Genomic DNA, 23987 nt, shown 5'->3' on the forward strand with positions numbered 1-23987 from the left:
GAGTAGCTCCCAATTATGCCTTAACCAATACTGACTGGAGCTCTTTTCGGCACGTTCAAACGAGTCATTTCACCACTACGTTCCGGCTCCGTTTCCCCGGAGAAAACCACCATGGTCCAACAATTTCTTGCGAATTTTGAAGCGTCGTAGAGCCAAGGCAGTGAGACAATATACTAATATAAGAGCTCCCAATACAAAACGTATATTTAATATTGCTAGCCAAAGATACAGGTCGTATAACAAACTGCTTTATGTACACTAGGTACACTAGGCGCATGGAATCAAATCTCAAGCAGTACCCAAAGCTTTTCTGGTCTTTCATGAATACAAAAAGGAAGGACAATGGTCTACCAACTAGTTTTTCTTAATGACGATGAAGCCAATACAAGCGAAGGAATGTGCAACTTATTCGCGAAGTTTTTTGCCGGTGTTTTTCTCCAAGAATCGATTTCCACTCAGCTGATCGATAGTGCTTTGGCGGACGATCCGCCTGATATTTTGGACATTGGCAACTTCTGATTTCCTGAACGTGACATCATTGAGGCAATAAAAAAAATGAAACCCTCAAGTGCTGTTGGTCCAGATGTAGCGAACCTATACATTAGAGAAATGACAAGACACTCACCGTTAAGGCAACTGTCAACATCAAAACGGGCGAGCTGTATAAATTTGCATTGCCGTTATCCGTTTTGATGTTGACAGTTGCCTTAACGGTGAGTGTCTTGTCATTTCTCCAATGTATAGGTTCGCTATCCAGATGGCATTCCGTCTCTGATTTTAATAAAGTGCGCCGAATCACTCAGTTTCCCACTCACCGTTATCTGCAATCGTTCGATAGAAGAATCTACATTTCCTACAATGTGGAAAGAGTCGTTCATGTTTCCTGTCCACTGTAACGGAATTGTCAAGTAAGCCTTGACGTGCTGTCAAGGCTATGAAATAACAGCTGTGAAAAATTATATTCATTCTGATTCCAACCACCAAAGAAACTAGACTATTTAAGTAGAACTTACCAGTTATTAGTAGTTTTTATTATCTTGAAGAACACAACATATTTTGGCGACGAGGATATTCAAGTCACCTCCGGAAGCATGTCCTCCAGTTCCTCTTTTTTAAGACTTCAAGCAAACAGCGAATGTCCGACCAGGATTTTCGCAACGCGATTATACGGCTCACGGAATCGATTGCTACCCAGCAGCAGCAGATTGCGGATCTCAAACGGACGAACGCCAATCCGACTGGTAGTGAACGAATCATCGAGTCTCTCGCAACTGGAATCGACGAGTTCCGGTACGACCCTGACGGCGGAATATATTTTGAATCATGGTACGCTCGTTTCGAAGACGTTTTTAAGGAAGACGGAAAGCAGTTGGACGAGAACGCGAAAGTAAGGTTACTTCTACGCAAGATTGGCACGCAGTTCCACGAACGCTACGTGAACAGCATCCTGCCAAAGCACCCCCGAGAGTTCAAGTTTGAAGAAACCATCACGAAATTGAAGAAACTTTTCGGACGTCAAACTTCTTTATTCAACGCTCGCTATCAGTGTCTCCAGTACATGAAGAACGACGCTGATGATTATTCTTCGTATGCTGCTTCAATCAACAAGCACTGCGAAGCATTTCAGTTATCAAAGCTCTCTAACGATCAATTCAAAGCGCTCCGGTTCGTTTGTGGTCTCCAGTTACCACGCGATGCGGACATCCGCACACGATTGATAGGCAAGTTAGAAGTAGAAGAATTCGCACCCGCCATTCCATCACCGAGCTGGGACAATTCTGACGCTGGAAAACCTGGTGGAAGAATGCAATCGGATCATCAATGTTGAACAGGGCACCAAAATGATCGAGAAAAGTGGAAACGACAAGCACGTCAACGCTATCGCTCATCATCCGAAACCTGCTAGCAAGAAGAAGATTCCGAAAACACCCTGCTGGTTGTGTGGAGACCCGCACTATGTCAAGAAGTGCTCTTATCAAAACCGTTATTGCAGCAAGTGCAAGAAGAAGGGTCACAAGGAAGGCTATTGTTCCTCCGCTGAGCAGAAGTCATCCACGCCGGTCGACAAACCAAGGAAAAAGGACACGGTCAAGTCCAAAGGCATTACATTGGTTAAAAAAGTCGACCTCTCAAAGAAACGAAAGTTCATCAAGTTGATTCTCAACGGTTTCCCGATCCAGTTGCAACTAGACTGTGCGTCAGACATCACAATAATCTCCGAGCAAGTCTGGGAAAAGATTGGCAAACCACCAACTCAAGAGACTGAAGTTGTAGCTGTCAGTGCATCCGGAGACGAGATTGGTACCATCGGTGAATTGCTAGCAAACATCACTGTCCATGGCATCACCAGAATAGGCCGAGTTTTTGTTTCAAGAAAACCGGGTCTCAACGTCTTCGGCATCGAGACGATCGATCAATTCGATCTCTGGTCAGTTCCATTCAACACACTGATCTAGTCTGTACAGCAGAAGTTCGAGCCCTTGGTAGAAAAGCTTCGTTCCAGATTTCCTGATGTTTTTCAAAGTTCCCTTGGTCGTTGCACCAAAGCACAAGTGAAACTGTACCTCAAACCCAATTCACGCCCTGTGTATTGTCCAAAGAGGCCGTTGGCCTACGCTGCACTTCCCAAAGTTAACGCCGAACTACAGAGATTGCAAGGTAAAGGTATCATTTCACCAGTTCAATTCTCCGACTGGGCGGCCCCCATCGTGGTTGTTCGCAAGGCTGACAACGTCTACGTTCGTGTCTGTGGTGATTGTCTGTGGTGGTCTCAACGACGTGCTGGAATCCGATTGCCATCCTTTGCCGCATCCGGAAGACATGTTTGCCGAGCTAGCTGGTTCCCGCTTTTTCTCGCACATCGATTTTTCAGATGCATACCTCCAAGTGGAAGTCGAAGAAGAATTCCGTAAGATGCTGACCATCAACACTCATCAAGGATTGTTCCAGTACAACCGTTTGCCGCCCGGAGTCAAATCCGCTCCTGGTGCTTTCCAGAGAATCATCGATAGTATGGTAGCCGGCATTCCAGGTGTCAAACCATATCTCGACGACATCATGATTGCTGAAAAAACTCAAGAGGAACACGATCGCAGCCTTTACGCTGCCTTTGAACGAATTCAAGACTATGGATTTCATCTCCGCATTGAGAAGTGCCGTTTCTCACTTCCACAGATTATATTCCTGGGTCACATCATTGATAAGGATGGTCTCCACCCTGATCCTGAGAAGACGCGCGCCATTTCCCAGATGCCAGCCCCGAAGAACATTTCGCAGCTGCGATCTTATTTGGGAGCAATCAACTACTATGGACGATTCGTTGGCCAAATGAAAGAGCTTCGTGCGCCACTGGACCGTCTGCTGAAGAAGGACGCTCGCTGGGATTGGACCGCCGAATGCCAGAGGTCTTTCGAACGTTTTAAGACAATTCTCCTTTCCAATTTGTTGCTGATTCACTACGATCCAGATAAGGAAATCATCGTTGCAGGTGACGCTTCTAGGGATGGTTTGGGTGCAGTGATTATGCATCGTTTTTCGAACGGCGCTGTCAAGGCCATCGCACACGCTTCAAGGTCACTGACACCAGCTGAACAGAGCTATGGACAGATCGAGAAGGAAGCTCTGGCGCTTATTTTTGCAGTTACTAGTTTTCACAAAATGGTTTTCGGACGTAGATTCACTCTTCAAACCGATCACAAGCCGTTGCTGAAAATATTTGGAAACAAGAAGGGTATTCCAGTTTACACCGCAAATCGCCTACAACGCTGGGCACTCACGCTGATGCTTTATAATTTCGACATCCACTTCGTGCCGACTGCAAGTTTTGGTCACGCTGATCTCCTCACGCTTGATGAGTTCAAACAGTAGACCGGACGAAGACTACATCATCGCTGCTTTTTTTTTTTTTTTTTTTTTTTTTTTTTTCCATCTCTGCTTTACCGGTTACATCTGAAATGATAGTCAAGGAAACAAGTCGTGATCCAGTCCTACAAGAGGTGATCCAGCACATCAATCAAGGTTGGCCGCAAACTGTAACCCAATCACAGGATCCAGCCATTCGTCAGTTTTTCACCAGACGAGATAGCCTGCAGATCGTTCAAGATTGCATAATGTTTGGTGATAGGGTCGTTATTCCAGCACGTTTCCGTAAGCGCATCATTCGTCAATTGCATCGAGGACATCCTGGAATGAATCGCATGAAAGCGTTAGCTAGAAGCTTCGTTTACTGGCCAAACATAGACGACGACATAGAAACTAGTGTTCGACATTGCAGTTCCTGTGCCGAAGCCGCCAAATCCCCGAGAAAAACCGATCTGAAGTCCTGGCCGATTCCGTCGAAACCCTGGGAGCGCATTCACATCGACTACGCTGGCCCCGTGAATGGTTACTACTACAGTAACTGTTCGCTAACTGGGTGCTGTTTAACTGGGCTGCTTTTTAACTGGGCGTTCGCTAACTGGGCTATAGCCCAGTTAAAAAGCAGATGAACGTCAAAAATCAGCGTTTGGCATATTGCTGTCAAAACGAGATAGGGGCACATGAATAGTGAATTGAGATTGATTTTTTCAGTTCAATGGATTTTGGTTGTCATCACACATGCGATCCACTAGATGTTTACCTATTCGTTTCCAGGTCAAATAAATGTTTTATGAAAAGAATATGTTTCCAGGCAACGGTAAGTGCATATAAAGCACACGCAAGGCTAATAATTTATTTTTTCTTATTTTCTGTTCATCAGTCAGGATTCTTAGTGTATTGATTTGAAACATTTTCAAATTTTCGCTGAGAGTTTTGCCTAGCGCCATAACATCGAAATGCCCCTCGATATTTGACGACATTTGAAATGTCAGCCCAGTTAGCGAGCGACATTCGTTAACTGGGCTAGGCCCTCAGCCCAGTTAGCGAACGAACAGTGTATTTGGTTATCGTCGACGCTTACTCAAAATGGCCCGAAGTTTTCCGCACCCGCAGTACAACAACGACAGCAACACTGGAAATTCTTGAAGAAACCTTCGCAAGGTATGGAAATCCACGAACCCTGGTGTCAGACAACGGTTCCCAGTTCAACATTCAAGCAGTTTTGTGAAGCAAACGGAATCTGTCACCTGACTATAGCTCCGTATCACCCGCAGTCGAATGGACAGGCTGAAAGGTTTGTTGACACACTGAAGAGGGGACTCAAGAAGCTTGTCAAGGGGGAAAACACGGCCACATTCCAGCATCTCCAGATTTTCTTATCTACGTACCGCTCAACCCCGAGTCGAAACTTGCCTGAAGGAACCTGTTCCTAGGAAGATCGATCCGTACAACACTCGATCTTGTCAAGCCACAGATTCCAAGCCCAACTGAAGTAAACACGTAACAAAACACTCAGTTCAACAGACGCAACAACACCATCAAACGGGAGTTCGAAGCAAATGATCTGGTCTACGCAGAGGTACACCAACGCAATGCTACCAAGTGGATTCCTGGAACGATTGTGGAGCGCAAAGGCCGAGTAAACTACAACGTTCTGTCGTCTCATTTGCTCGCACACAAATCAGTTGAAACAACGTCATGGCGATTGCGACAGTTCTTCAGTATTACCAAACATTCCGCTCTCTATGCTGTTGGATGAATTCAACCTCCAACCAGTGAGGCCCGCTGTTTCTGAGATTCCAGATGAACCAGCTGCCCCTGTAGTTGAAGAAGCTTTTTCAATCATACCTGAAGGTGAATCAGATGACGATTTCCAGGATGCAGAGTTAGCCAGTAGCCGTTCCCTGTCTCCTGCCCAGCCAGACCGTCCAGTTCGAAATCGTAGGGTCCCAAATTGGCTGAACCCCTACGATCTCTTCTAAAAAGGGATGGAATATTCAAGTTAGCCTTGACGTGCTGTCAAGGCTATGAAATAACAGCTGTGAAAAATTATATTCATTCTGATTCCAACCACCAAAGAAACTAGACTATTAAAGTAGAACTTACCAGTTATTAGTAGTTTTTATTATCTTGAAGAACACAACATCCACAAAAAAGGAGACAAACGTAATGGGGCCAATTACCGCGAAATTACATCACTTTGCGCAGGTTCCAATCTACTTGAGATTCTGGTAGGAGACATCATATTTTCTGCTTCCAAATTATACATATCACCGGATCAACACGGATTCTTTCCCGGGCGTTCTATTGACACGAAGGTAGCAACCTTGGTCCATTATTATTCTTGTTATTTTTTAACGACATATCCCGCTTGCTTCCACCTGGAGCTAGTTTAGTGTAAGCTGACGACTTGAAAATATATCTAATAATACGGAACATTGAAGACTGCAAGGAACTTCAGCGGATGATCGATCCCTTTCAAGACTGGTGCCTGAGAAACCGCATGACTATCAGCGCCCAAAAATGTTGTATTATATCGTTTACCCGTAAAACTGCACCAATCACATCAGAGCAGTATTCGCGGCAAAACTGTTACTAGGTGTTGTTGACGCTTTTATAATACTGGACCATTTAAATTTGTATGTGCCATCAATTCCCCTACGCCGGAGAGACCCGCTGAGGTTGGAGTTCCGGAGAACCGAATACGGACGAAATGAACCGATAATTTCGATATGTCGACAGTTCAACGAAGTCCATGAGCTATTCGATTACACTATATCAGTACCGGTGTTCAAAAACAAACTGAAACGTAGCCAGTTGGAGTCTATTGTCTGAAATAGGTGAGTTTCTGTCTACTGCTTTATCTCGTGAAAGCATTTGCTTCCTGTTCTGTTTTTTCCGGTACACACTGCAACATAACCGAGAAAACCGCCTAACTACGTAGTTCCCAGACGGCAACCCAAGAGTTTATGTATTTGATTGTAAATGTGTTATGTAATTCTGTAGCAGTAAATTTTTGTAAAATTGTGTAAAAGATATGGGGACTTTAGGCGTTTGTTAGTAAATTTGGAAACCCCAGATTTATACTCAAAAGCTTTTCCCCATCACCCCTCATTATACTGTGAAGTTAGATGAGGCTAAAGGAAATAAACAACAATAAACAACAACAACAACAATTTCAAGTACTGGTCGTAGAGCGTCTTGGTTTTTCACGCGGTATTTTTCAGTAAACGTGGTTTTTGAGCGGAGTTTTGAATTGATGCGGTTTTTTACTCATATTTTCAAATTAACGCGGTTTATGCGCGGATTTTTGCACTAACGCAGTGTATCCTCTGCGTAAAAACCCTGACTGCATTGTGCGTTTTGAAAGGACACGTTGGTTGATTAGGGCTTGAACATTTGCGTATATGTGCCTGTGGGTTGTCAAATGTGTAACTACCACTCCTGTGTAAAGGCCCAAATATACACACGGCGTAATGACGCCTTCTCCATACAAAATGGAAGGCGGGATAGCGATCACGCCTTCTATTTTGTATTGAAAAGGTGTCATTGCGCCGTGTGTGTATTTGGGCCTAAAGTATTCCCCAGCCTCAGCAGCGAGCGCTATACTGCCGTGAGATGACAAAGTAACGTAAGTGCAATTTTCCCGAATATGAGTTTTTCATACCAATTTGTTCATTATTCGAATACCTATCTCTCATTATCTTCCTTTTCGTTGTAACTTATCCGTACGTTGCATAAAATCAAAAAAACAAAGCGACGTTGGCACACATTTCCATACAAAAGTGACGAGAAATTCATTCGTTTTTGGGCCGTACTGAAAAACTGATCACTTGGATCTACGTCACAATGTCATATCACGGCAGTATAGGGACTCCCTGAATAATTGCTTCATGGTCGGCTTACTTCGATTGATGCCTTGCAGCGAAAGAACAATCTGGGACGCTCGTCTTCGCACATCCTTCCAACTATGTTTTCCGGAATAGTATCCAGCCCGCTTACTGCCAACATGTCGCTCCTCACCTGTGCAAAACCAGTGCGGTGGTCTATATTTGGCCTATCTGTGCAGGTGCATTGGGTGTGACAGCAACCCACGACAAATCCTTTCTGTAGGAATTGCATTCTATTTGCAATGTTAGCGGTTCAAGACTACCAGCAATCCCTACCACCTTAATAACTTAACCCTCTAGTCCCCAAATTAATTTTCAGACGAGCTTCGAAAAAATCACTATCAAGTATTGATTGAAGCTTTTTAGAGGTGTAACTGGAGACCGTCTAAAGGCAGCACTGGGCACTAGAGGGTTAAGCTAGCAATAATTACACGCGTTTTGACGGAAAATTAACTCATTGAGCGCGAAGTGCGTACAGAGAACAGCCATATTTTTCAGAAATCAATCTTGTTTGAAGATTAGTTCACATACGACAAGAAGAAAGATCAATGTCAATAATAGTGTATTCCGGATTCCCATCTCGTATAGATTCCAATTGAATAGCATTCACTATGGGCAGTTTTTTACGAGATCGACAGCTAGTCTTTATCAAATAGCATAGCTGAAATTCATAAGGGGCCATCCACATTCCACGTCACGTGGACAGATTTTCAACGATTTACACCCACCCCCCCTTCGTGGACAACTGCCAATATAAATTTGGAAAAAAAAATGTATGGACCGCTGATCAACCGCGGCACTGTGCTCCAAAAAGAAAAAAAAATGAAACTTGACTCCGTAGCGGCTTTTGCATTCATCCCAGCTTAATTATGTCTTTGAAACAATTGTTCGTATCATTAAACTGCATAATATAAAAATGACAAAATTTAAAGCATTCTATGATAAACATATTTTTTTTGTCTTAAAATATAGTGGAATAGTTTATTAGGCAAAGTTTCAGAGAGTGTGAAATTATCAAACTTTGTTGAATGAATTTAGTTTTTTGTACTCAACTTTTGTTACTTGCATTTTACAACACGTCGAACACGTTGTTTTGACATATAATACAAATGTTTTTGCCATAGGCCTCACATCTCTAGGACTGTAATATAGATTTCTCGATAACTTCAAGAACGATACAAGGGGCGAGTAGAGGAACGATGGAAATAAGTTTTGTTTTATTTTAACATTGTAAGATTATTTTACCGTTGAAGTCGGGTAATTTTTTTTTGTAGCAAAATATTGACAACGTACAGGATATTGATATTGCCTTCTGGTGTATGTTTTAATGCAAGACAAAATGTTTGTTCCGGCTCGTAAAACAGTCATTAGTAGCGGTGTTTTCCACTTTCTTCCTGTGCTTTCATATCATAGCGAATCGGTTATACAAGGATTGGTATGTATCGACAATATTAACCTAGTATGTACAAGACCTGATACCGAATTGTCGATACTATTTTCTCCCGGATGTTGTACTTTATTTGTCTTGGGTATGCTAATTTTTCTCGCTTCTTTTTTGAGAAATGTTGAACTATTTTCTTCAGTATGTGAATCTAGGGTGCAAGAATTTTAAAACAGTCAATCTATGGATTAGTGAACGTAACACAATCAGAATATTTAAATATCCAGTGTCGTAAATGTTTCATTGAGAATTTTGTGGCAAAAATGGGTTTAATACAGCTGTCCATTCATTTCCCTATTTAGAATTTAGGTTACTTTCACAGTGATAGGCATTATTTGCAAATGTACAGTGCTTAACATTAGAACTGCAGTGACACTTATTATATGTTTGAAGTATGATTCTACAGTAAAAACCAAAACCGCATTAATTACCCGCCGCAATAAATTAGAAAACATTCCGTTTTTGAGAGCATAACTGTTACAAAGTCAATTCAAAGTTGTTAGTCATTCCATCATTCTAAACCGCGACAAACTTTTGGGAATGACCCTCATCAAAAGAGGATTCGCAGCACGTCGTTTACAAGATATTCGCCAATGGGAAACGCAAATGGAAAAAAAATCGAAGAAACAGGTAATACAGATATAATAATAAAACCGTTGCTTCCCTTTTATTTCTGGTGAGCGTCGAACCGGAAGACAAAAGCATTGCCGGTAGACATTAACCAGAGACGAGTTGAGTAATGACGTCCACAAGTTATTTTTTGGGTTTTCGGCATCGCTGAGGATCTTTGCATGCTTGAAAAATTTCCCGTTTTGACGGTCCCGAAATCCTGAGCACAGTATGAAAAACAAGCGGTGCTCTAATGCGAGTAATGTTATTTTGTGACGGCGGAACTGCGAGAGTGTTTGTTTATATATACCTACTACATCTATCTGTTTTTCGTGTTCAATGGAGTCATTTAAATATTTAGGATGCTCAGGAAATTGGACTATAAATAATGCTGAATGTATAAGAAAACAAGAGTCAATATTTTTTCAGACAAAAATATATATCTGTAAATATGCATTATAAAATTTTGATCACGTTGATTCTGCAGTTCGAGTTTTATTTAATTTGTTTGTGGACTGTATCAGAATATTATGCTTTGTGCATGTGCAAAAAAGCAGAGATTCAAAACAATAGATAATAATAAATATGTACATATAATGAAAGCTTTGCTATAAAACTTCGTGTGTCCCATGTTAGGTTATTTAGGCACTGCGTGGCAGTTTTGTGTGCTGTACATATTATCGGACCAGGCGCTTTAACAAAGGCAGACAGATAATTGATTTCGATAGTGACTACTCACCCTCGAAGGAAAAGTCGTTGTCCTGGTTGAAATCCTGTATCGAGCGTGGCGGCATGGGAGGAGTACTGCTAGTGACCATGTAGCCTGGAATGTCAGACACTCGATTACTGGATGGGCCACCTTGCAGTTTTGGTGCCGGTCCGGGTGGGAGAGCGTCTGATTCACGGAAAAACTGGTCCTCATCGTACAAGTCGTCGTGATCCTGCTCTAAGTCACTCTGCAACGGTTCGTCCGGTTCCGGTGCAGCTTCGAAGCGGTCCTTTAGCACCTTCCGTGGCACTGCTCGTGCAGCGTGACGACGAAAGCGTGAATAAATGGGATAATGGAAAAATAATTTAGTTTAAACTGGTGGCGGTAATCGTGCTTTAGTAGTGACATGTTTGGAAATCATTGCAGAGATTAACACTACTCAGCGGAAATATAATTAACATGATACTAACCACATGTGTAAACAACTTTTAAATACATCCTCGAGTCCGGACGACACGGTTTTCCGAAACTTGTGCTATCAGCTGACAGGGTGCATTTTCTCCTTCCGTGGCATTTTTGCATAACAGTCTCTGTGGCGTAAGATGCAAGACATGCTGAAACAACAGGCTTACGTCAGTTTATAAACTCATTAAATTGTGTTGTACGATAGGATGAAATACAGGAAGCGTCAACAATCACGGGCGGCCAGAACGCCATTGGCGAACTACCGTGCACGGACATCGTGTGGTGTGATACAGGACAATCCAGCTGATTTGGTTCCAGCGCAATTTCGTTGTACCGTCGCAATCCGAGACAGTCACAACGCACCGTCGACGGTTTTCGGACGGCAAGTGCCTATGCATGGCTGATATTGCCACCTCTACTAATTGAATCTGTTATCTGTAACTGGGCGACAAATTGGATAAATGACATCGGCTGCATTTATATCATCTATTGATGAACCCGTCCCAATACGTGGATATTGTTCAGACTGAAATGAACGAATTTGGAGCTATAGGAAGGTCATGAAAATCAAATTGACACAAAGCAGAACTTTATTAAATCCCGCTTAGCGAAGGCACATGGGATAAACTGTTGAGGTACTAAAGCAGTGGGACTTATTTATAACTTTAGAATGGTTAAAATTCAGCCAATAATGTGAATTTCATCGACAGATGAGCTGGGAGATATGCAAAATATATCGTATTGATTGTTGTTACGATCTCAACATAAGCATAGCAAAGAAAATTTTATTCACACTAGTGTTAGACCAATTGGACTGCTCTTCGATAGAACATCATGGAGCCGCTGTGGAAATGAATTTGGCTGGGCTGTTTGGTGAACTATAAATTGCCAATTTGCAGCATCAATGCCACATGCATCAGTATTCACTGACATAGTTAGTCACGACATCAACAGTACAGGCTACTGACATCCTTTCGTACGATCCTACATAAAATGGACTTGACTCATGGACCCCGAACAGGGGTCAACCTGTAAGTAAAATGAAAATGCCTATTCGTGCCCGGAGTGTTGGTGCTTGGGTGTTACAATGAATAGCAATGCTAATCAATTGGGTACACGCAAGTTGACGAGAGCCCGTCGTATCCAGGTAATTAGAGTTTATTTGAGAAACCACCCATACTGGTTTGGCACAATTGTTTGGAAACAACACAACACTGTTTTTTGTTCAAAATTTTGACCTCCGCTATTATGAATTGTTTGTAATCTAAACAATGAACTTCACACTTTTTCAGCACACGAACGCAGGTTTATGCTGATTACAGCAAACGAGGTATAAAAAGGTGTATTTTTATTACTGTGATTTGATAAAAACTCGTTACACTAAAGTTTTTTTTCTACGCGGGATACGTAAAGTGTAAAAAAATCTGCCTAAATTCCGAAATTCGCGTGAAAAAAAAACGCATAATTACCGAAATCCGCTTAAAAAATTGCCTAAATTTTGAAATCCGCGGGGAAAAACCCTCATTTCATGTCATACTAAACACTTTCGAAAATTAATAGCAGTGTTATTTCCACTTGTGGATCAAGCTGAAAATCAAGAAAATATCTAAAAAGGTTAATCCAAATCAGTGAATGTTCAGTAATTGAATTAAGTAAACTCACCGGTCACTCTAAATAAAAGATTTGAAAATGAAAAACCATCAAAAACATGTAGCGTAAACGACTTTTCTTTGAATTCCGTGTGAAAAAAAAACTGCTTTAATTCTGAAATCTACGTAAAAAACTGGCTTTAGTGTATATACTAATCAATACTGTCGGAGGTTTTTATGTTACCGAAGAAAACCTCTCCAAAACAAATTTTTATACATTTGTGATATTTGATCTTCACTTTCTTGAAATAATTAATATAAATAACATAATAAAACTGTATTTTCGATGTTTTGTGCAACGTAAGAACCGACGATCACATTATGCGACGCGACGCGAGACCAGACAAACAACACTTATTGTTCTTACAACATATCATATGTTGTAAGAACAATAAGTGTTGTTTGTCTGGTCTCGCGTCGCGTCGCATAATGTGAACATAATAAAAGTTCGAGTTTTTCGGCTAAATGTACTGATGCTTTTTCTGTTGTTAAAAACAATAAAGGATACATTTTGAAAAATTCTCGTCAACATCCCTTTATTCGGATTTGAGAGCTCAAAACTATTGCTTGGTACTTGATTCGGTCATGTTTGCACAAATACTTTTATTCTCACACAGCATATCAAAAAAATATCGATTCAACATACACCATAATCAGTGTTGGCGATCGGCGATAAAATCGATTTGATCTGTCTTTCGTCTGTTATTGTAACAATTACCGTACGATGCCACCTTATGAGTAAACAATTTGAGATTTACTTCATTTTCTGTCAGGAACAGAATGAATAAAAGCTCTGAACCGATGATAAAGTGTTCACTGATGGAAGTAGTGAAGTAGTAGTAAAGTAAATACGAGAGAAAAAAATTGCATACAAAAATTGATAGAATAATGAACATGCTTTACTGCGAAAGTTACTCTTTAAACGTATGTTTTCATTCGAAAAACGGTACTTGAACTTAATTATCTAGACTCTAGAGTTTCTCTCTAAACAAAACAAGTTCAAGTCTGTCTTTTCACCCTAAAATGGGGTTCGAACTCTCGTACCAACCACAGGAGCATTCTAAAGAACAAACTTGTGATGATCTAGAAATATGCTTTGACACGCCAAAGATTTCTTTAAAAGTAGTGCATTTGTAATTATGATAGCTTCGAGTCTACTCTTTCGATTCAAATAAATATTGAATTGTTCATAAGAACATTCGAGGATCTGTCGCGGATTTAGTGACAGATCCACGATGAGTTCCGGGAGTAAAGCTTGCAGACTCACCATCTATTTGTGAATTTTAAGGTGGCGTACAACTCAATATCATGCGTGCAAATAGCTGGCGAGACATCAGTCGCGTTCGTAATGTTAAATGGCCTGAAGCAGGAAATGCACTCTCTAACCTACTGTTCTTCATCGCCCTTGAAGGCGCAGTACGATGAGCAAACGTGCAAAGGAACGGTACGATCATCACAAAACAACGCATATTCTTTGGTTTTGCGGACGACATTGATATCATTGGTTTCGACCGTAGGGGCTGTGGACTAAGCCTTCAGGCCTTTTAAGACGGAAGTAGCGAGGTTGGGACTCAGCATAAACTCTGCCAAAATAAAGTACATGGTTGCTGGCAGGGAGCGTGGGAGTTCCCGTGGTGTTGGTACTGAGGTGGCGATAGATGAGGAACGATTTGAAGTGGTTGATGAATTTGATTATCTTGGTACGCTTGTGACATGTGACAACGATATGAGCCGTGAAGTTAACCCTTAAATGCGCAATGTTGTTTTAAAACAACACTGCTAAAAACGTTTTAAAATATACGTATTTTAGTATTTATTAGAAATAAAATTCATTCGAACAACTCTCTAGACTCTAACGAAGAAAACTTAACAACTGGAAGTACTGTATTTGAATGTTTTGTTTTTATTTTTGGTGTCAAAATCTCGGAAACGAAAAAAAAACATGTCGAGATTCCCGACTAATGCTGACTGTCTTTGAAAAGAAATTTTAAAATAAGGTTAGTGGTTAGTGAAAATGTTTGAATTATCAGTAATTATACTAACAAAAGGTCAATTTTAAAGTTACTATTAACAAAAGTAATTGTTTCGACTTTATTCTGCGATAAAGTCACAGTGTTGTTTAAAAACAACATGGAAATATTTGCACATTAAAAAGTAAATCTTTCAATTTTTTTATACATATTGGTTAGTTTTAGAGCAGTTACCCTGTTGAACAAATATTTTATTTTTTCAGATGATTTTTTAACACCGTGCGCATTTAAGGGTTAAACGACCAGTTGCAGCCGCAAACAGGGCCTTCTACAAACTACGTAGCCAGCTAAGGTTCCGAAGTTTGCAAACTCGTACAAAACTAGCGCTGTATAGGACGCTGATACTCCCGGTGGCCCTTTACAGACATACAGCATGGACGCTGAAGGAAGCTGATCGACGAGTGCTCGGAGTTTTCGAGCGTAAAGTCCTGCGATCGATACTTGGCGGCAAATTAAAAGATGGAGTGCGACGCAGGCGCATGAATCATGAGTTGTACCAAGTATACACACATGCTGATACAACGTGAAGGTAATACAACGTGGCAGGCTTCAGTGGGCTGTACATGTAGTCAGAATGCCAGACGAAAGAGCCGCCAAAACTATCTTCAGCAGAGAACCAGGAAGAGGCCGTCGACTCGGTGGTAGGCCTCGCACGAGGTGGATGTGTGAGATGGAAGAAGATGCACGATCTACTGGTGTACGAGGTGACTGGAGAACGGCTGCCCAAGATAGAAGAAGCTGGACATCTCAAACTTATTCGGCCCTAGACCGGTAACGGCCCGTCGGCCAATGAAGTAAATATAAAGTATATATAAGAACATTCTAAAAAGAAAGGTTGTGCATTTGGAATGTCTGATACACATCTAAACATAAAAAATGCAGTCCTGTCTGTCTGTCTGTCTGATCCATATTGTTTTGGAAACTACTGAACCGATCAGCATGAAATTTTGTAAATAGCGGTTTTAAGGGCCGGGAAAGGTTCCTAAGATAATTCGAGACCCCTCACTTGTTTCGAAGGGAGGGGTCCCATATGAATAAAACACAAATTTCGCACAACTCGAGAACCAATTAAGCAAATACAACCAAATTTGACATGTGAATGTTTTAGGTGGTGACAATTATGTCCATAGTAATTCAACACACCTCCTTCTTTCATAAGGGAGGAGTCCATTGCAAATGAAAAATACAAAACTCTGCACATCTCGAGAACTAATCAAGTAAATGGAACCAAATTTGGCATGTAAAAGTTTTTAAGGCCAAAGCATATTTCAATGGTGGTTCAACACCCTCCTTCTTCTGGAAGGGAGGCAAATGAAACACAAACTTCGACCCCAGACACCATTTTGAATTATAAATTATCATTTGGTGTGTGATAGTTCACAAGAACAAAAATATTTCTGTGGTAGATCGTCACCCCATCCTTTCTTTAACAATGAAACAAATAATGAAACACAAATTTCTTAAATAATGAAACACAAATTTCTGCATAGTTCATAAATTAATCAAGTAAATAGAACCAAACTAGGAATGCGGAAAATTTTGGAGGTCAGAAATGTTTATATGATGGTTTGACACTCCTTCCTTCTATGGAAAAGGAAGCTTCCATACAAATGAAACACAAATTTTTGCATTACTCCAGAATTGATAAGAGGAAATGGAACCAAATTTGGCATGTGAAATTTTTTGGAGGCATTAAATATTGTCATGTTAGTTCAACACTCCCCCCTCTCCTAGAAGGGAGGGTTCTCATACAAATGAAACACAAATTTCCGAACAATTAAGCACTAACCAAGCAAATGGAATGAAATTTGGCATGAGAAGATTTTTGGGGACAAAAAATACTTTCATGATCGTTCGACATCCCACCCCCTTCAGAAAGGGAGGGTACCATACATGCGAAACACAATATTTTGCACAACTTGAGAACTAATCGAGCAAATGGAACCAAATTTGGCATGTGGAGGTTTTTGGGGATGAAAAATGTTCCTATCATGGTTTGACACCTCTCCCTACTTTGGAAGGAGGGAAGGCCCCCCCCCCCCCTTTGGTTTGGAAAACAGCCGAAAGTGACCAAATTTTATCAAATATGGGTATTTTCGTAATCGTAATGATGCACAGAAGCCAAAATACAACCTCAGACACTATGTTAAATTCTAAGATGGCGACTTCCGATGTCTGGGAAACAGCCCAAACATCACCCAATATGGTTTTTTTTTTCGGAAACAGAATAACGCTTAGAGGCCAGATAGCCATTCTGAAGTCCAAGATCAGTTTTTGGAAGTCAGCTGAAAATGACAGAATGTCATCCAATATGGGTATTTTTAGAATCGAGGTGATGTACAAAGGCTGAAAAGCAAGGATGTTCTCATTTCGATAAAACCAATCATTTCGAACCATATTGTTAGGCATCTGCAAACTAGAAACAAAAAAGTTGAATCTTTGGTTGAATCTTTGGATGTAGGTGAAATCAATTTAGATTGGTTAAAAAATTTAAAAAAAATGGGCGGAACGAAGTTTGCCATGACAGCTAGTTGAATATAAAAAGAAAAATTGAATTGCGAAGCATTGGAAACTTAGAGCTTAGATTATTCGAACCCTCCATCTCTGGGCCATTTTACGCTTGGGGGACAGTGCAACGACTGCTTCGATGCGAAGTGCTGGAGAACATTACACGACAAACAGCAGGATAAGCACAGCGTCCCTTTGCTCGGCCTAAATGAACTACATGGTAGCTGTAGAAGTTTTCAGTAGTGTTGGTGGATCATTGGAGCGTAAACCATATTTCGGCGGTAGAGTAAATGCTTCGTCGACCCAAGCGTCTGTTCATCAAGATGGTGCGACTCAAAACAACGTCTGATCTCAATGTTAGGAGCGGCTGATCAATATCCTAGTGTCAACGTGGGACTATAAACAGAGCTGACACGATGGTCCCCCGGTGAAATAGGTGGTTGGGGAAGGCCCAATGAGCCGCTACAATATGTTACAAACAACGTAAGAGATAATACGAATCGGAACAATCGGCATGGACCTAGGAAACGAAATAAAGACCACGATTGGAAACTTGGAACATGGAACTGCAAATCGCTCTGCTTTCCAGGATGCGACAGGGTAATCCACGACGAACTACATATTCGCATTTTCGAAGTCATAGCGCTGCAGAAACTTCGTTGGACAGGACAGAAGGTATGGAAAAGCGGGCACTGGACGGCTACTTTCTACCAGAGTAGTGGTACCCTGAGCGAGCTGGGGACCGGCTTCATAGTACTGGTCGAGATGCGCCAGCGCTTGGTGGATGACAGCCGATCAACGCAAGGATGTGAAGGTTGAGGATAAAGGGCCGGTTCTTTAACTCCAGCGTCAACGTGCCCTGTCCACATGATGAAAGACCCGCCGACGAAAAAGCAGTGTTTTACTCGCTGCTGGAGTAAGTTTACGATAGCTGCCGACGACAGGTCGTGAAAGTCGTAATTGGGGGCAGCTTGGTGTAGCTACTCTTGAAGATGGCTGGAGGAGCATCCGATCCACCATAAGCAGCACTTCTAGGTACTAAGGCTCTGAATCATAGAAATGGCTGGTTTGACTGCGAATGCAAGAACAGTTAGTCGAGAAGAAGAATGATAATGCAACACCGTACGTGAGCGAACATGGAACGATACCGACAGGCACGGAACTGTCACAACTCAGTTTTCCGAAGAAAGAAGTGCCAGCTAGAGGACTGAGATCTCGTAACGATGGAAGAGGTGTACCAAGTTGAGTTCTACGAGAAGCTGAACAGCTCCCGTATAGGCCGATATGTGCAGGAGTCTGAACGGCAACCTCTTTACGGACGAGTGTGAGGTGATCGAAAGATTGAAGCAGCATTTCAATGAGCATCTGAACGGCGATGCAGTGAAGCACGAGGGCGGCATGGCGTGGCAAACTCCTTGAGGTGGAGGAGGAGATTGGCGGGCTGAAAACAAGCTGTTGAATTACGTGGACAAACACTGGTTAGAGCCGTGTACTGGGTCATTTTCAAGATTTGGGAGGGAGAACGAGTATCGGAAGAATGGATCGAAGGTATTGTGTGTCCTATCTACAAAAAGGGGAACAAGCTGGAGTGATGCAATTACCGGGCAATCACTCTGCTGAACGCTGCCTACAAGGTACTCTTCCAAATACTCTGACGTCGACTATCACCATTTGGAAAGCAGCTCGTGGGGTTCACTCCCAGGCGGGATTCATGGGTGCCCGCGCCACCATGGATCAGACATTCGTGGTTCGGCAGGTTATGCAGAAATGCCGCGAATACAACGTGCCCACACATAATCTATTTATCGATTTCAAATCGGCATACGACACAATCGATCGAGACCACCTATGACACATTATGCACGACAACAGATTTCCAGACAAACTACCGCGGTTGGTTGAAGCGACGATAGATTGAGTGATGTGCGTAGTTCGAGTATCGGGGGCACTCTCGACTCAAAACTCGAAGAGGTTTAAGGTAAGATGATGGTCTCTGGTTCCTACTGTTCAATATTGCCCGGGAAGGTTTCATTAGAAAAGCGGGGATTAACACAAGTGATGCCATGGGACAAGGGCTTGGGGAGCCATCTATCGTCCACACCGCAAAGATGGGCAGGTTACGGTGGGTGGGTAAGGGTGTCGGACAACCAATCCGTCAGAGATGAAACGGAGAGGTGCACAGCGGGCAAGGTGAATCGATTAGGTGGAAGACGCAGACTGCCGAGCAGGCGAACTCCAGCCATGTACCGAGTAGAATGATGACGACTCTTATAGCAAAGGCCAAACCAGGGCTTGGGACTGTTTGTGAAGATAAGTGTTGCATCTTATGTGAGTCTAAAAACTTGAAAGTGGCAGAAAAACGCCAACTGAGTGGTTGGCACGCAGCAGTATGGCTTATAAACCAGCAAGCTAGACTGTTAGATGGTCGGCGTGCGACCAGACCGAACCAAGCGCCAAAAACATTATTTCGAGTAATCGGCGATCAAAGTTTACTCACCCCGTATGCTTCCTGCAAGCTGCTGCAGAGAAATTTTGTTATAATACCATTATAAACTGTTCAAATGATTTCGTTTCTTCGTGAAATATAGATTATCAGTTTTAACATCCACTAGTGTTAAAAACTCAATTTTCAAAACAATGGCGCTTGGTTCGGTCTGGTCGCACGCCAACCAGATGTAAGCAAAAACTAAATGTTTTAGACCATTTTAACTAATTTACAATTTACTGTTTGGTGTACCGTCAGCCAGGGCGAGATTGTGCCAGCGGGGGTGAGATTGTGCCATCCAATCCATGACTTGTTAGCCATCTCTTCCGGGTCAGTAGACTAGTCTTTCTTGGTTAAGTATTCGAGGAAACTTATTCAAGTGAGTTTGCTCTTGTGATCGCCATGAGATGGCTTATAAACAAAGGGTTTGTATGCCACAATCTCACCCCGGCATCCCGGCTACGGTACAAAAAGATTTTTTTTTTGCGCGGGGAATGCGTTCCAAATTTGTATGGGACCACGGTAAAATAGACACTTTTGAGTTCAAAAAAATATAACGAATAACACCATCCTAAAATGTTTGAACCTTGTATACCAATGATAGTTGTCATTCTAAAAGCCTAAAAGCAATATTTGAAATTTTGAGTATTTATACCAAAAATTGGGATTTTTTTGAAACTGATATATAATACTTTCAACCGAAAACAGAAAACATGATTGAAATGAGGTCGATAACTTGTACCGTATTTGAGTAATGAAGATATATAATCTGCGTAAAAACGCGTATCAAGACCTTAGTGAACTCATTACGAAACTAAAAAAATAAAAATTGGATTATTCAGTTGATAAAAATACCCGCGATTGCTAACTAGATGAAACGAACGCTGATTTTTTTTTATCTTTTTGGTACCTGGAAACTGAAAATAACTGTACATCGTTTTCAACAGAGTCAAATGAGACGAGTAAATTGAAAATAACTATGCACACCCTCTTCGACATTAGAAATAACCATGCGTCCCCATTGCATTTCGAAAATTTGTAAGCAGATAATTTTTTGTTTGTGAGAATTAAAATATCTAAACTATGTATGGTAAAACCGAGGTGCTATATTCCGGTAATGAGTTTTAACTTTAGTTTATTCAACAGGACACCTGCGGATCAAGCCAATCCCAACATAAAACTTGACATAATTTGGGGGATGATTTGATGGATTAGTTCCACAATAACACATTATTTAAAACCCGATGCAAAGTGTAGCTTTTTTTGAAGTTATGCAAGACTCAATAATAGTGTTGATTTTTTCTCTAAAACCTGCAATATACTGAGTTAAGCGGTGTTTGACCAATAAATAGTTTATGGGTTCAATGATGGCAATTTCTCGTGGCCGAAATTGCCACCACCTGCAATATACCTCACAAACATTAAAATATGCTATACACGACATCAAAACTTTGAAATAAATCCATTTCCGGGAGTCTGATTCAAAATTTTACATAAGCACATTCACAATCATGTGCAAAATTCGAACCAATGAATAGAACAATAATCTAAACAAAGCAATTAAAGACACCGAGCAAAGGGTGCAACTAGTACTTACTTTCCTCCTTTACTCCTTGCGGTTGAGAGCACTGCAGACTTTCATATTCTGTTCTTCCATAGCTGGCACTATAGATGGCTATCCTTGAATAGGGATTGCAAATTAATTGTATAACATCGTTTTCGCACGCTATTTTACTGCGAAACTCATCTGCAATGGAGAGTAAAATACAGATTTAGTTGACGTAAGAGTACAGTGTACGAAGATGAAGAGTAAATAATTTAAAATAGGTGCCGTTGCATTTGCAATTTAATAAAACTCAGTCAATTACGCATTCTGGTGGGTTTGTTAGAGAAAAGCTCGAGTCACATCTTGCCAATATTATGTGCTAAGTTAGTAACCACATCATGGATGTAAATTTATATGCAAAACAATATTTGATTTGCCAGATAAACTGAGCTACGATTATTGCTGAGATGATTTTATAAGATAAATCCTGAACCAACATTACTTGATCATTGATGCAATTCACAGTCTACAAACAATCCATTCTTGAGTTACTATTGTTATATTGCACATAAAGATTGATTGCGACTTTATACCTAATAAGAATGGAATAATATTCATGCCACTGATTTTTTGGCGAAAGTTATTGGAGCATCATAATTTAATAACAAATCAATTCGAAAGAATAATAATTTCTAATTGGCCAATTTTAAATGATTCTACGCTTTCGAACAAAAATTGTTTTAGAAACATTCTAGCGATTAGATTACAATCGCAGTAAATGGAATGGAAGTAATGGATTTTATTTCAAACAGAAGCAGAACACAATGAAAGAGCATATAATCTAGAATACCCAGAATTTGCCCCATTCAAATTAACCTACGCTATTTTTCGAATCATACTCTAATTTCTAAAGAAAGCGTGATAAGGGTATTTTCAAAACGAGAGAAAAAAAACAACCCATAGAACCAAAAGCAAGTATTATTGTCTTCTTCCTTCCCGTTTATGGATTCGAGTGCAACGAACCAAATCAAAAACGATTCAGAATGTTGGGCACATAGCCGCTATCGTTGTACTTACATGGTCTACACTTATAAGCTACTTCTACAAACTTCCGATGGCCTGGGCAGGGATCACCGCCGAAAGTTTTCGGAGAGGCCAAAAACTTGCAGTGCCTTTTCTTTTGGCATGCTTCCACCACCGTTTGCAAAAGCGAATACTGAAACGAGATAGAGAAAAGAAGGAACATTTAAAATTAAAGTGCTGAAATCGGGGTTTATTTAGTTTCAATTGAGCTGTAGTAGAATCAACAGAGTGCGGATTAGCCTGCAAGCGGTCATTTTTATGTTATGTTGTTTGAATTTACACGGCTCTCTTAATCTTAAATACAAATATAGATTTTGCATAAGCTGTTTGTTGTCAGGTAATAAGGCGGCTTTGATTAATCTGATTATACAATCCATCATACATGGACATGGATTATAAAATAAACCGGTTTCGGGTAGCGGTGAAACACTCAGCTAATCTAGATTAACGTTAGAATAATATCGTAAACTTTATTGTTTCCGAAATTGCCGTCGAAAAAAGTGGCACCATAATTACTGTTTTATTTTTAATTATATCCTTGCATTAGCCCTCGTCACAAGGGGTATAATTCGGACCATTCTCGTTATAGGCAGGAACATTAGAGGTACGTTCGAAGCGAAGGACATCATAAATCACAGTAAAACAAAGTCTTAAAACTCAGCAGGGTTTGCCCACAATGCAATCGGCCAGCTCAAGACTGAAGTTTTCTGTCGTGGTTAACACATTAAATTGCCGCCGCCTGTTGAAAAGCTTCTCCTCTCGGGCTTGTTTAGCACCATACCAACAAGTAACTACCACGCAAGGATGCGTTTCAATTAATATTCATCTTGTTGAATTTATGTCTTCAAGGGTTAAATTTATTGAATTCATTATGACGACCCAACGACATGGAGCGGCTCGAAAGCTCAACGTCGGTGGCAGCTGATATCAAAATGGTTTTATTGCTTGCCTGTGCTCTGTGTACAGAACGGCAAATAGCGAAGAAAGCTGTTTGATGGCTGAAAATACTCGAGGGGACAACGGATTGAGCTCGAGAGATTTACTTTCAAAAATATTCCATGTAAGTTTAAAAATGAATGAACATGTTAAACATGTTAATCGCAATCATGAGAACATGTCGCGTAAAATGAGAAAGTACTTTAAATTTTCGACATAGATCAAATATTTCAAGAAATTCCTAAAAGCGGATATATTTTTCCGTCTTTACACATACAGCTGCCTCGACAGAATTGATTCGAATAAGTGAGAAATGTTAGCGAAATGCTTTGGCTTTGTTTTTTGCCGACAAAGCTGCACCTGATGTTGGGTCTACCGGGTTAGTTGCTTGGAGCACGTTTTGTGTCGATGTGGTTGCAGCTGCTACTGCAAAAAAAAGCTAAAACATTTGAGCTTCCGTACTTGTACCTCATTTAACGAAACGGGATTGCTGCAACCTAGTTTCCGCCGTATGACGTTTGAAATCAATGGGCTAATGACGACAAGTTGCATTGAGACTTTCATAGAAATGGAAGGTGGATGGTATGGAAAAAGAAGGCTTTTAAGTTTGTGCAAATTGATAGGAAAGGTCATATCTTGTATTATATAACAAAACATTTTTCTCTTAAGTTTATAACAAAATATGGAACCGTGATTTTTATGCCAGAATAAAAATGATTGTAATATTCTGCTGTTTTTTTTTTTAAATTCACAGACAGAAAGTTTTATAACATCTGTT

General features: G+C 40.9%; 1 protein-coding gene across 2 annotated transcripts in view; it reads right to left on the reverse strand.

The window, feature by feature from the left end:
* LOC129726663 (protein eva-1 homolog C) overlaps nt 1-23987 on the reverse strand; it is a 421987-nt gene that overhangs the window by 40927 nt on the left and 357073 nt on the right. For both annotated transcript variants that reach the window (XM_055683616.1, XM_055683617.1), the window contains exons 5-8: nt 22268-22406; nt 21242-21391; nt 10978-11121; nt 10538-10816 (exon numbers count right to left, since the gene is read on the reverse strand). In XM_055683616.1, the coding sequence (XP_055539591.1) occupies nt 10538-10816; nt 10978-11121; nt 21242-21391; nt 22268-22406 (712 nt within the window). The remainder of the gene's footprint in view (nt 1-10537; nt 10817-10977; nt 11122-21241; nt 21392-22267; nt 22407-23987) is intronic.

This window comes from Wyeomyia smithii, chromosome 3, assembly GCF_029784165.1.
Source record: "Wyeomyia smithii strain HCP4-BCI-WySm-NY-G18 chromosome 3, ASM2978416v1, whole genome shotgun sequence".
Classification (NCBI taxonomy): Eukaryota; Metazoa; Arthropoda; class Insecta; order Diptera; family Culicidae; genus Wyeomyia; species Wyeomyia smithii.